Below are 13,617 nucleotides of genomic sequence, written 5' to 3'. Positions count from 1 at the left end.
TCTTCCTTTCCTCTGTTCCTAACAGCTGGAAGCAGAAGCTACTCACCGAGTTATCACCATTGCAAACAGAGTAAGTAGACCCCAGCTCACTCTCAGCCCATTCTCAACTCTGGGGTCAGAAACCAACCTGGACAGTGGAGTCCCAGTCTGCTCTGGGTGCTACCACCAGGTCTGACTCACAAGACTCCAAATGGACATCGTTTGCTAGATGAATGTTGTTATTCCCACAGCCATGACAGGAGCGCTCCTTGCCACTGGCTCTCTCTTCCACCCCACTGAGTTTACTGACATCTGGTTCATTGCTCAAGTGGAAACGACTCCCAAGGCAGGTGGGGCAAGGTGGGGACCACAGAGCCTCATGGCAACTGGAACCTCTTGCTTCTAGAGGAACAAAGTTATTTACGTAGAGATTCATGATTCAGGCCTCTAGCTCTCAGCCATTCATGACTTTTTTCTTGGTACAGTTCAGGGTAAGGGGGCACTGATGCAGTGTGGTGGTGGGAACCAGCAAGAGACGTGGGGCCTTGACCAAAGACAAGTTTCCGGTCACATGCCAGTCAATCAACCATTCCAATAGACTATTTCATTGGAGTGATGTTATCACCCACTCCTTACAGGAGGGTTGTGAGGATCAAAGGTATCATGGAAGGAAAAGCACTTTATACCCAGTAGAACACTATATCAAGGTCATTTCCTCTCCTGAAGTGTTGTTAGAGGGTTCCCTTTGCTCGGATAATCTGAATTACCTTCTCTAAAACACTAGTATTCTAAGTGCGGTCTCTGGACTAGCTGCATCCACATTGTTTTTTAGAAATAGGAGCTCAGAAACACAAATGTTCAGGCTTGTCCAGACCTGCTGAATCAGAAACTGGGGGTGATGCCCAGCAATCCATGTTTTAACAAGCCCACTAATGATTTTAATGGGCACTCACACTTGAGAACTTCTCCCCTGGAAAGGCCTGAGCTACCTCAAAGGCTGTGAACAGAGGGTGAAGGGTGTGGTGTTAGGGACACCAGGGGAACACAAAAGTCAGAGGTCCAGTTGGTCTCAGAATTAGTTGGGAAACTTGTACCAAGCACCTCAAATGTCAGGCCAGTTCCTAAATTCTCTATCCTCCTAATTTGATAAGAAGGCACTAGAATAACATTTGGGGAAAGTTTTCCATTAGCCCTTTTTAAGTCTAGAAGCTGGACAAGGACATCATTTTACTGTTATAACAATAATTATGCTAGCAATTACTTCCTGGTGGAAACTTACCCCAAAATAAGGAAAGATCTGAACAACAAAAGGGCAATTCCTCATTTTTTAGCTTGAACGTATTCCCAGAGAAGTGAGACAGTGGACCATGGTTGCACAGTTGAGTAGAGGAAAAGCTAATCAGTGTTATAATCCAGGTGTCCATTTGTAAGACTGGTCCTGTCTGATGTAGACTGAATCCTGAACCTCTTGTGTAACATTCTTCTCCAGGGTAGGGTACATTCTGTCTGCTGATAAAGCAGCCTTCAGATGTCAGGCATCATAATTTTAGATATGGGACATAATACACAACTGTATCTAGGTCTTCTCGTTCATGAACAGGAAATTAGAAGTCCCTCATTTTAAATTGTAAATAGTCTTGGTGTTGGCTGGTAGAAAATGTGAGGTTCAGCACTCGAAATCTTACCCAGATTTTCCCCTTGTGGGCTCTGGTGCCAGGAACCACCCGTCCCCTCCTTGTTTTGTGGGGTTTCTCCAGCCTGCAGCCACCTGGCCCGCATTCTGTGCAGAAGACCATCAGCCTAAGAGGGTGCTGAGTGATGCAGGGGGAAGTGCTGGGGCCAGGACTAATCTGATCTGGTCATCTTGATGCCTGTTAAGTTATGGGGTTGATGCTCTCTCCTTCCCACCATGTTTCCTGTGTTTAGACTCACTGTCCCATCTATCTGGTCAACGTGTCCAGCATCTCAGCCGGTGATGTTATTGCAGCTGCTAAGATGCAAGGTGAGTCAGTAGGGTGGGCTGGGCTGTTAGCCCTTGTGCGAGGGGTGCCCAGCAGCTCCATGCACTTTCCCTCCCAGCTCCTGAGGCCAGGCCCTGAGCCTGCCCTGCCCTTCTCTTCCCTGCTGTCTTCCTGCACAGGCCTGGGGTCAGTCCTTTAGAATCAGTGTTTTCCTCTTCACATGTATGCATAACAGCTTTACAGAAGTGTCTGTCATCTCAGACTGGTAAAATTTTCCAAGTTTTTTAATTCACTCATTAATTGGGTTTTTTTTTTGGTCCCTTGGGTTTTACTAGTGGTTGCCTTGGTAGCCAACATAAAATCCTGGATGAGTTCCAGCGGACATTTCAAGGGGAAATGCCTGGGAAGTCCTTGGGGAAATGACAGTGTTGGAGCTGGACATCCCCTTCAGGAACCCAGTGTACCAGCCCTGGGACACCTGTGTGTCTGAGCACCTGGCCACGCTTAAAGGCTTTGTCCATGCTTGGACTCTCAGCCCAGCTCGGGGTGCTGATGAGGGACTGATAACAGGTGTAAAAGATCACAGTCACGAACCTGGGGATATAAATCAGGGCCTTCCAGCCCTCCCGCCACACTGCCTTCCGCATCCCGCCTCCTACCTCTCCTCTAGCTAGATCTCCTCCAGGGTCTCACTGCGCTGTGGACCCAGCCTTCCACCTCTGTCTCCTGGGACCAGGGAGCACTCTGGCCTTGACCCCAGCTGAGGTCTCCAACGCCCAGCCGAGCTCAGGCTAGTCCCTTCCTTTCTGACTTCAGCTCCTTTCCCTGCCCAGGGAGAGGCTTAGACCGATGCTTCCCCAGGTTCACTGGCCTCCTGGTGATGGTCGGACTCCCCTCTTCTTCCAGGGAAGGTCGTGCTGGCTGAGACCACCACCGCACACGCCACGCTCACGGGCTTACACTACTACCACCAGGACTGGTCCCACGCGGCCGCCTACGTTACGGTGCCTCCCCTGAGACTGGACACCAACACGTCAACCTACCTCATGAGCCTGCTGGCCAAGTAAGGCACCTCGGCTGGACCGTGATGCAGCCTTGTGTCATAATTCGGGCCATGCTGGGCACTTGTAGACCTTTAAGGTGATATCGTAGAGGCCCCAAATCCGACCTAAGTTTGGTTTCCTTGTGTCCAGAGGATGAGTTTTGCTTTTGTTAACCTTCTCCAAAGCCTCTACCATACCGTGGTGCTCCTATGACCACTTGACTGGGAGTGAGAGCTTCTGAGGTGACAAGTAAAGAGTGCATATAAAACTGTGAACAGTGGCTATTCAGAATTTCAAAGAACCTTGCTATCATACACTGAAGACCACTGGGAGCTATAGGATGCAGACTCTGACTTATCTGAGAAAATTTGTGGATCTTTCTCCTTTTTTCCTTCACCTCCCCCTCTCATTGTTTCCTACGTGGTTTACTCTCATTGTGTGTCCCTCCCTTCTTCTGTGTTGCTCCCCCCCTTCTTTCTTCTTTTCCTTTTTCTTCCATACCTTCTCCCTCTTTCTCCTTAACCTCTTCCTCCAGACCTTTTCTCCAGTTCCTGTTTTTCCAAAACTGCTTTTCCCATTCAATCTGAATCTAGATAATATGCTTCAATGGATGGTCTGATTTTGGTGGGACACAAACATAGAAAGATTTTGTTTGGTTCCAGTACCGGCTTGCAAATTCTTTCTTGCCTCTAGTAACCCTTAGGTAATGGTAAAAACCATTGCTTTTTCTTCCCTTTTGGTTATTAAAGTCCAGTTCAGTTTAAAAGTCAGTCTCCTCTCCTCCTGGCTCTCAGCTTGGGGAATTTGGTGGGGATTAGGATTAAAGGAGTGGGGGACACTGCTCCACACCCAAGCATGGCCTGTACCCCTGTACTAACTGATGCTGCTTCTTCTCTGGAAGAAGGTGATTGGCTTCTGGGGCCCCCCTTGTGCAGGGTATGTGCCCAGATAAGGGCTCTCTTGAGCCACTCTCATGCTGTCCTCTGACACAGAAGATGGAATCCAGCTTGACTTCTTCTTTTAAAAAAGAAATTATTTCTTTGGCTTTGCTGGGTCTTAGTTGCAGCACTCGGTATCTTTGATCTTCCTTATGGCATGTGGTATCTTTAGTGGGACCTAGTACCCTGGCCAGGGATCGAACCCAGGGCCCCTGCTATGGAAATGCAATGTTTTAGCCACTGGACCACCAGGGGAGTCCCCATCTTTACCTCCTCTCACCTGCCCCTTCCCAGCTTCCCTGTGAACAAGAACTTAAGCCCCATCACCTTCTGCAGAGTCTGGGCCTAGAGGAGGCTCACGCAGCTTTGCCACTCCCTCTGATGGGATTACAGGCTGCCCCACCCCCATGACCTGGCTCTCCTCACTCAGAGGCTCAGGCAGGCCCACCCACCTATCTTCCAAGCAGGGGCCTGCTCCTGTCGCCTCTGTTCTTCACAGGTGAACCTCTTCAAATGTCCGCTCTTGACTCAGGTAGACTAGTCGGGGGGGAGGGAAAGTACCATTCAACTCATGAAAATAGGAAGAAGGGCAAGACCACAGGACTCTCCATTCTACCAAACACCTCAGTTGCCCTCCCTGTCTTCTGCTTTTATAGACATGGGGGCGATGATACACTTCTGCTAGGATGATGTTGGGGGTGTTGAGGGAAGTGACTAGCCCCAGTTGGAGGTGGCTGTCATTAGCTAATGGGGTATTTATGTCATCCATGTCCTTAGTTTCCAGTCCTGGTTGGTTGACTAACAACTGAAAAATTTCCACTCAACATCTTGCTCTGTTAAGAACCTAAAGAGCACTGTGGGGCTTTCCAAATATGACTGGAGTGCAGGTGGTAGGGTTCTGGGGCCACAGTGGCTCTGGCACAGTGGCAGTAATTATAGTCTGTCCCATAAATTGCTAAGATTCTGAGCAGTGGTAGCTCTGAGAGTTTTAACCAATTTGAGAAAGTAAAGGGAGAAATGCTAGATCAGCTCTTACTTTTAAAAATGCTTGTTTGGGGGAAAAACCAGCCTCCTTTTCACTATTATCAACACAATAAAAACAAACCAGTATCAAGAACCCATAATAGTTTGGGCTCCGTTCCAAGGTCAGAGAATCTTTCGAAATACCTCACAAGCAAATTTACAGGAAGAACAAAAAGGTAATTAATTCCCCAACTCACCCAAATTACAGTGCCCAAACCCATACAAATTTAAATAGGCAGAGGAAGAAAAGTATTATTAATTGAATAATTTCAAGTTTTTATTTCTAGCTTATTTTGTCAAATGTATTTAAATTATTCAACTAAATTCTATTCATTTAAAAAGAATTATAATTTCATGTGAATAATTATGAGAATAGTTTGAATCCCTTTTTTATCAGTGCATATTGTAAACTTGTATAATTTTATAGAATTTGGAGCATATTTTTAACATTTTTAGGAATGCATGATTACTATAATTTTGCTTTAATGACATTTTAGTGATAATTGGTATTATCCAAAGTACTTGATAGAAAACCCACACACTAATTAACATATTTCTATAAGAAAATATGAGCTGCTTTATAATGATCTATTTTAGGATATGATCTCTTCAGGTATATCAGGGTAAAAAGTACAATCTGTAGATGTCAGGATTTGTCCTTTATTTAAAATCTGACTTCTTAAAGAGACCAGAAATTCTTTCATTTGAACTTACATATTTTTTAAGTGGGCTTCCCTGGTGGCTCAGACGGTAAAGAGTCCACCTGCAATGTGGGAGACCTGGGTTCGATCCCTGGATTGGAAGATCCCCTGGAGGAGGACATGGCAACGCACTCCAGTATTCTTGCCTGGAGAATCCCCATGGGCAGAGGAGCCTGGCAGGCTTCAGTCCATCGGGTCACAAAGAGTCAGATACGACTCAAAGAGTCAGAGCGACTAAGCACAGGTCAGCATGTTTTTAACAAAAGTTAGTGATGTTTTAAACAGTGATGTTTTAAAGAGTAGGGATGGATGTGTCATATCTCCCAGATTCCTGGCAGCACTGGGGGGGTCCCCAAAAGCCCTTCTGGAATGTGCCCCCCTCATTCACTCCTGCCTAGCGAACACTTAGTCGTGTATGGGTCTTTTATGAAAGGCGAGGGCTCAGTTAGACTTGTCAGTTAAACCATGGTGTCCATGGGTCCTCAGCCCCTGACTCTGATGAGCATTTTCGGATCTGAGCCCCACCCAGGGGTCTGGAGAACACCAGAAAGTGAAAACTGAAGATTCTGTTCATCGCTGGCAGGTTCTGTGGGTCTGGGGGAGGTGGGGGTCTCTGGGAACACTAAAACAAACCATCTGCTCAGTGGAGGAGGCCCTCCTGCAGTCTCTCAGGGGGGCCACAGCAGCATCTTTGGCGCCGGAAGCTGCGAGCCCCTGCCACGGAGGAACTAAGTCATGTCACTGTGGATTTTGCCAAGGATAGTAGTCATTTGGGGAAAGCCCTGCCAGGCCCCTAGTGGAGGCAGCCCCATGTGCAGCCTGACCCTGAATGTCTGAGAGCATTAAGACTATGCCTCCTCACCAAGCCAATGCCTTCTGCTCAAAGATTCCACTCTGAGGATGGCATCTTGGTTGGCCCACATGCACACACAAGGCTTGGTAACTCCTACAAGTTAAACTAGACTCCAGGCAGGGCCCCGGGTGTGCCATCCCCTCTCCCACCAGGTCCCCAGGTTCCAGCTAGGCCCCTCCCTGCCCTCTTAGCGTGTTTCCTCCTGAGCCTGTTCTGGTCTGGGCAATGGAGGCGTCCCTCCCCGCTCCCCCTCACCACCTCTGAGGCCTACAGAGATCTCTGAACATGGGCCAGCCATCTGCCTGCCTCCTCAGGCAGAGGGTCTGCCACCATGTGAACTCTCACCGACATAAGTCTCCACCCTGAGTTCTGAGCTGGCCCAGGAGCCCCTCAAGAGCCTGGCCATGCCTCACCCACCACAGCCTCAGCAACCATCTGAGGACCATGGTCATGGATGGCAACGGCGATGACCCACTGCCGTGTCATCGCTGGCTCATCAAGCCAGACTTCTCTTCTATCTTGTCCATCCTCTTCCCACAAAGCTTAACATAGAACTTGAGTATTTCACCAAGCACATGCTTGTTGCCAGCAGGGCCTGGTGGGGGTTGAGCAGGGAGATGAGAGGGACTTGGTATATGTTTCTGGGGAAGTAAAACTTCCTCCACCCTCTCACTTTAAACTCTTAAGTTCAATTTTTCTCTGTTCATTCTCTTAACTCTTAAAGTCAACATCTCAAAGACTACTCTCGATGTCTTCTATGACCCTGGCATTCTGTGCCATATTCCCATTCTGCAGATGTGTAAACTGAGGTTCTCACAGATTAACTCATTAGAGGTCATACAGCTCTGAAGTATCAGAGTGGAGACTGAAACCAGCTTTGCCAGGTTACCAAGCGAAGGCTTTTTCCCATCACTGTCCTCACCCTCTGGGACCCTGGCCTCCCCTCCCCTTACTGGTCATGTCCTTCTCTTTACCCAGTGATACTTTGAACATTGTGGCGTCAGATCACCGGCCTTTCACCACGAAGCAAAAAGCTATGGGCAAGGAGGACTTCACCAAGATCCCACACGGTGTGACCGGGGTTCAGGACCGTATGAGCGTCATCTGGGAGAGAGGCGTGGTATGTTCCCAGGACCCCACCCGGCGCTGGGCCACAGAAGAATTTTCACACTTAGGAGGGCTGGGTCAACCACAGCTCCTGTTTCACTCAAAAACAAAACAGAAAAGGTCTTTTTTATTTTCCTGATCAGAAAAGTAAGAAGTCCTAGCATGACAATTTGGAAAATACAGAAAAGTACTAGAAAAAAAACATAATTCCATACTGAGAAATCGTTAATATTTTGGTATATTTCTTCCCAAGCTCTATGCATGCAGCGTACATTATTTTAATTACTAGGTTTATCTTGTTTTTTTCATATGACAGTGTATTTTGACTGTCTTCCTATATCAGTAAAAGTTCTTTAAAAACATCTTTGTTAATAACTAAACAAGATTTCCGTCCATGGAAGCACCATATTCAGTTACGGCTTCCCTAATGTTTGAAACTTTCAACTGCTTCAAATTTCTGCACTTACCAATAACACTGCACAGAATTTCTTTGTTCATGAGTGTATGTCAGCATTTCTAATTATTTCCTGAGGACATATTGCTAGAAATGGATTTCTGGGCCAGGGGATATGAACTTTCTTTAAGGATCTTGGGATCTTTCGTCCAATAGTAAAGACAGAGACTAGGGCTTCATTTGAATACTACCTGTTCTGCCCCTGAAGAATAAGTAGTTTGGTCTTGACCTATCACAGATTAGGTGCAGTTTTAGGGGATGAGCCCGAAGAAATTTGAAATACACAAGGCTAAGCCACCTCAGGGAAGGCCCTGAGGCAGCTCAGGAATCCTTTTAAAATTTATTTATTTATTTGGCTTTGCCGAGTCTTGGATGAGGCACTTGGGATCTTTCATTGTGGCTCACAGGTTTCTCTTTAGTTGGGGTGGACAGGCTTATTTGCTTAGCAGCATGTGGGATCTCAGTTCCCCAACCAAGGATCAAACTCATGTCCCCTGCATTGGAGGCGATTCTTAACACCTAGACCACCAGGGAATTTCTAGGAATCCCCTTTGAAGAATGTCCGTGGTGCACTCGTGGGTGGGGCTACAAGATGCCTTTCCAGCACAGAATATATGTCCCTTCGTGGATCTAGGAAAGCTTCCAATTTATCCATAGTGAGCACATGAGTAGATCTGATTTTACAAACAGGAGGTAGATTTGCCCCAAGAAAGCCACTATTTGGAAGAAGGGCCCACCCACCACTGTTACTAGCAGGAGAGAGGAGGAAATGAGCACGTGGGAACCAAGCCATGCAGATTGTCTCATTCGAGATGATGTCCATGGCATTGTCCTTCTCAGCACCATTGTTCGGACCAACTAAAAGTGCACAACGGTGACAGGGGGTGTGAGGCACACACACAGGACCTTGGTTGACCTGACACTTTGGCCATGTTTCAGGTTGGAGGAAAGATGGATGAGAACCGTTTTGTGGCCGTTACCAGTTCCAATGCAGCCAAGATTCTCAACCTGTATCCCCGAAAGGGCCGCATCATCCCTGGAGCTGATGCCGATGTGGTGGTGTGGGACCCTGAAGCCACCAAGTAAAGCCTGCTACTTGTCTCCAGGGCTGGAGGATGGGGTTTTTAAGGACCTTGTGTTATAGAACTCCAAAGCATCATCTTTGCCCTACTTCTAGCATAGAGCAGGATGTCCCTGAGATGTGTTCAATTCAACAAATACTTGAGGGTTTCCCATGGTCCAAGCACTAAGGATGCGATAGTGAACAAGAAGGTCTGAAGACTTGCTACAGGGCAAGCTCCATGTGCATAGCACTTTACAGTTTCTCACAGCTGCATCACATCAATGATCTTATTTGCTAATCTCACAGCCCTGAGAAGCACTCAAGGCTGGAGTTCTTACTTTAATTTTACTATGGAAAAAACTTGGAGAAGGAAATGGCAACCCACTCTAGTATTCTTGCCTGGAGAATTCCATGAACAGAGGAGCCTGGCAGGCTACAATCCATGGGATCACAAAGAGTCAGACACAACTGAGCGAGCATCTCACTGAAGAAACCAAGAGCAGAGAGTAGAGGGACTCCCCATATCACATAGCTAATAAGAGGCGAACCAGACAGATGTCCTGACACTCCAGACTCTTCCACCAACCCTCTGCTTTCCTCGTTGAGGATGTGTGTGCATCTCTCAAGCACACAGCACTTGACACCCACAGCATTTATGAACACAACTTGAGTGAACAAATGAAATGCACCAGGAATTATCAAGCTGCAGGATACAGGGCATCATCTTTACTCAGAGATTTGACCAGTTTTTTAATACTAAACTTCATTCAGTCACTCAACAAATATCTGTTAAGTGCTACCATTTGTCAAGCACTTTTCTAGATGCACAAGCTAACAGTGAACAAGACAAAAATGTGCTGGGATTTTGAAGGTAAAAAGTTGAATGGCAGAAAAAGTTCTCCCTGTGTACCACTGCCCAGCCCCTTGCCCAGATCCCTGCCCTACTCCATTAGCGCACTTCAGAAGTCAGATTCTGCATCCAGCCTGGGGCTGGTCCCTGTTGCTCTTGTGGGTCTGGCTGTTAGTGATTGCTGTTGGCAGAAAGACCCCTAGAGTGTAGCCCAGTATGTTAGTCAGCTAGGGCGCTCCCATAACAAAATACCACAGACAGGAGGCTTGAACAATAGAAATTCACTTTCTCACAGTCCTGAAGGCAAGATCAAGGTGTCAGCAGAGCTGATTTCATTCTGAGGCCCTTGGTTTGTAGAGGTCATCTCTTCCCTGTGTCTCTACACGGCACTTCCTCTGTGTATGCACTTCTGACGTCTCGATTTCCTCTTATAAAGACACCATTTGATTGGATTAGGGCCACCTGTATGACCTCACTTTAATTAGTTCTTTAAAGGCCTTATCTCTGAATATAATCACCTTCTGAGGTACTGGGGACTGGGACTTCAACAGATAAATTTGTGGTGACGTAATTCATTCTAGCTTTGGGAGTCCTTCCTTTCCACTGAGCATCATCACCTCTTCCCCGAGCACCTTCCCTTCCGTTGAGCTGTGACATCTTTACCTCCTCTCATAGCATTCTCTCCCGCCACTGCCTTCCCACCAGGACCATCTCCGCCAGCACCCAGGTGCAGGGAGGAGACTTCAACCTATACGAGAACATGCGTTGCCACGGCGTCCCGCTGGTCACCATCAGCCGAGGCCGGGTCGTGTACGAGAACGGCGTCTTCATGTGTGCTGAGGGCACCGGCAAGTTCTGTCCCCTGCGATCCTTCCCAGACACTGTCTACAAGAAGCTGGTCCAGAGAGAAAAGGTATGGTGAGGGAGAGGAGAGAATACATGTGGGAAGGGGTTGAAGACCCCTGTTGGTGATTTCTTATATGACTATTGTAAATCTCAAAGATGTTCTCACTCTGTTTTTTCCACCAGAATCCTATTGCCTGAATAGTCACTTTGGGAACAATCAAAATAGTAGAAAAGGAGTGCCTGTAACAGAGTAAAATTTATTGGGAAGGGTCCCCAAGTCCCTTGGGGCTGGGGACACTATGAGGTGCTCACAGCTTCTCCCGACACCCAGGCTTCTTGTGGTCCCTCAGGGCAGGGGGCTCCTGGCTTAGCCAGAGTTAGCATATTGGCACTGGAGATCCTGTTTCCCAAAACTCCCCACAATTGCCCTGTGTCTGCTGTGGAGGGGGTGGGCTTTGCTGAGTCTCCAACATTGAAGGGGTCAGGGCAGGTCTGGGATAGCTCACTGCCATGTGGGGGTAGCCTGAGGTCTTATCTTGAGAATTTCACCCAGTCGTTGGATTCCATTAGCACCCTAGCTATTCAGTGAAGCTTGAGGCTCCTTCCTCATCTCCAGGGATACCGATCGCTGGGGAGAGTTTAACCCAAAACAACTGGCTCTTCCCTCACTGCTCCGGGATTGACTGTCCAGCTTTATCTTTGAGGGCTGCCCTGGCCTTCCTGTTAACTCCAGGTGCTGGAGCAGCCCTGGCCTCATGGTGGAGGACCCAAATCATCAGAAAAGAACAAGTCTGACAAACTGACAGGTGGAAGCATCATGCGGTTTCCCCTCTGGCAGAAAGTACTATCATCATGGTTCAAAATGCTGCTGCCTAGCTATCTCCAGATTCTGTCCAGAAATGGTGGGTGTTCTCAGAAACACCATGACCAATGGCCTAGGAGTCCCAGCCCCAATCCAGGTCTTCTGTCGGGGAGCAGACTTGGACTACCCAAACAAAGCATGACTGTAGTTATCCCAGTATTCAATCTGAAGGCAGACTCAGGATCTCTCAGGTAGGTGAAGGGTCCCATCTCCACTATGCTTCCCAGATAGGGACAGTGGCAGGAGGCTTCAGCCCCACCTCTGGAGGACATGCCAGAAAGAGGTGGAAAAGTGATCCATTCACACACAAGATTATCTGACAGAGGGTGGCAATGACTTAAAATAAGAAAATGGAAAACGTGTCAGTGATGATGTAGAGAAATCGGAACACTCATTCACTGTAAAATCAATGTAAAATGGTGCAGCCACTTTGGAAAACAGTTTGGTGATTCCCAAAAGGTTATAGAGTTGCCAAAATAACTCAGCAATTCCTTTCTTGGGTATGGACATCCTCAAGAGAAATGAAAATATATATCTGCAAAAAATCTTATCCATGAATGTTGATAGCAGAATTTTTTTCATAATAGCCAAAAACTGGGAACAACTCAAATGCCCATCAACTATTGAATAAACAAAATGTGATGTTAATATAGCCATACAATGGAATATTATTCAGCCATGAAATGGAATGGAGTGCTAATATCTGTATACAACATTGCATGAACCTTAAAAACATTATGCTAAGTGAAAGAATCCAGTCACAAAAGACCACATATTATATGGTTCCATTTGTTGGAAATGTCCAGAAGAAGCAAATCCATAGACAGAAAATAAACTAGTGGTTGCTTAGGTCTGGTCAGAGAGAATGGGAGTGACTGCTCATGGGTATCAGGATTTTTGAGGGGTGATGAAGATATTTTGAATTTACACAGTGGTGACAGTGGCACAACCTTGTGAATTACACTAAACACAACTATACTGTATACTTTTAAATAGTGAGTTTTATGGTATGTGAATTATATCTCAATTAAAAAAAAAATCTGTCAACAGTTCTGTGACTTTCCCAAAAAACGGACAGTTTAGTCAGGAAATAGGGTCAAAAGAGGGCAGAGAAAGTGTTTGAAGCCCTTCACAAAGCCAGCCTCACAAAAATGTCAGACAGATACCAGTTTGTGCTGCTCTGAGGGCCAGCCACAGTGAAAGAGCCCAGCTTCTAGGGCTGACATAAATTTAACTCAGAGTCCCTTTATCCAAAGCACTTGTTATAATGACAAAGTAAGGTCCTCAAGAAAAAGCCATCTCTATTTCCTATTCTCCCGTATAGCCCTTATGTAACAGAATGCAGGGCTTCCCCAATGGCCCAGCAGTAAAGAATCCACCAAAATGCAGGAGATGCACAAGTTCGCTCTCTGGGTGGAGAAGATCCCCTGCAGGAGGCAATGACAACTCACTTTGGTATTCTTGCCTGGGACACCTCCATGGGGTCGCAAAGAGTCGGACACAAGTGAGTGACTGAGCAGGCAATAGAATACAGGTATGCGAAAAACCTCATTTCCCCCAAATTATAAATAAGCAGTCCCCATAGAGCAGGGTCCTCAGGGAGAAAGCAGCCCTGGGGCTGGGACTAGGTCACTCACCCAGGGTTCACCGAGTCCGTATTCCCACCTACACCAGCCAGACCCCAAAGTGCTGCCTGGTAAAGGCTAAAACACTCCAAACCAGCTTTGACATTCTGAGGGCTAAGCTCAACTACAGATCTGTTGGAGAATACAAAGGAATATGTAAGCTGAGGAGCATTCCAGAAATCACCCATATCTATTGTTTCTCTCAACAAGGTTTTCAATAAGCATTGAGCAGCAAGGAGATTGAGGTTCTGTCTCTGATGAGTGCCTGGGGTGTAGATTATGTATGCTGCTCCTTCAGATCTTATGCACACA

General features: G+C 46.9%; 1 protein-coding gene across 2 annotated transcripts in view; it reads left to right on the top strand.

Annotated features, from left to right (window-relative positions):
* The window catches only part of DPYSL5 (dihydropyrimidinase like 5), an 86,009-nt gene that overhangs the window by 66,227 nt on the left and 6,165 nt on the right, over positions 1-13,617 (top strand). For both annotated transcript variants that reach the window (XM_020886272.2, XM_020886273.2), the window contains exons 6-11: positions 26-70; positions 1,906-1,981; positions 2,847-3,003; positions 7,477-7,618; positions 8,999-9,141; positions 10,678-10,885. In XM_020886272.2, the coding sequence (XP_020741931.1) occupies positions 26-70; positions 1,906-1,981; positions 2,847-3,003; positions 7,477-7,618; positions 8,999-9,141; positions 10,678-10,885 (771 nt within the window). The remainder of the gene's footprint in view (positions 1-25; positions 71-1,905; positions 1,982-2,846; positions 3,004-7,476; positions 7,619-8,998; positions 9,142-10,677; positions 10,886-13,617) is intronic.

Source organism: Odocoileus virginianus, chromosome 2 (genome assembly GCF_023699985.2).
Source record: "Odocoileus virginianus isolate 20LAN1187 ecotype Illinois chromosome 2, Ovbor_1.2, whole genome shotgun sequence".
NCBI lineage: Eukaryota > Metazoa > Chordata > Mammalia > Artiodactyla > Cervidae > Odocoileus > Odocoileus virginianus.
The sequence above is the reverse complement of the archived record's forward strand: the minus strand, read 5'-3'. Positions and strand labels throughout refer to the sequence as shown.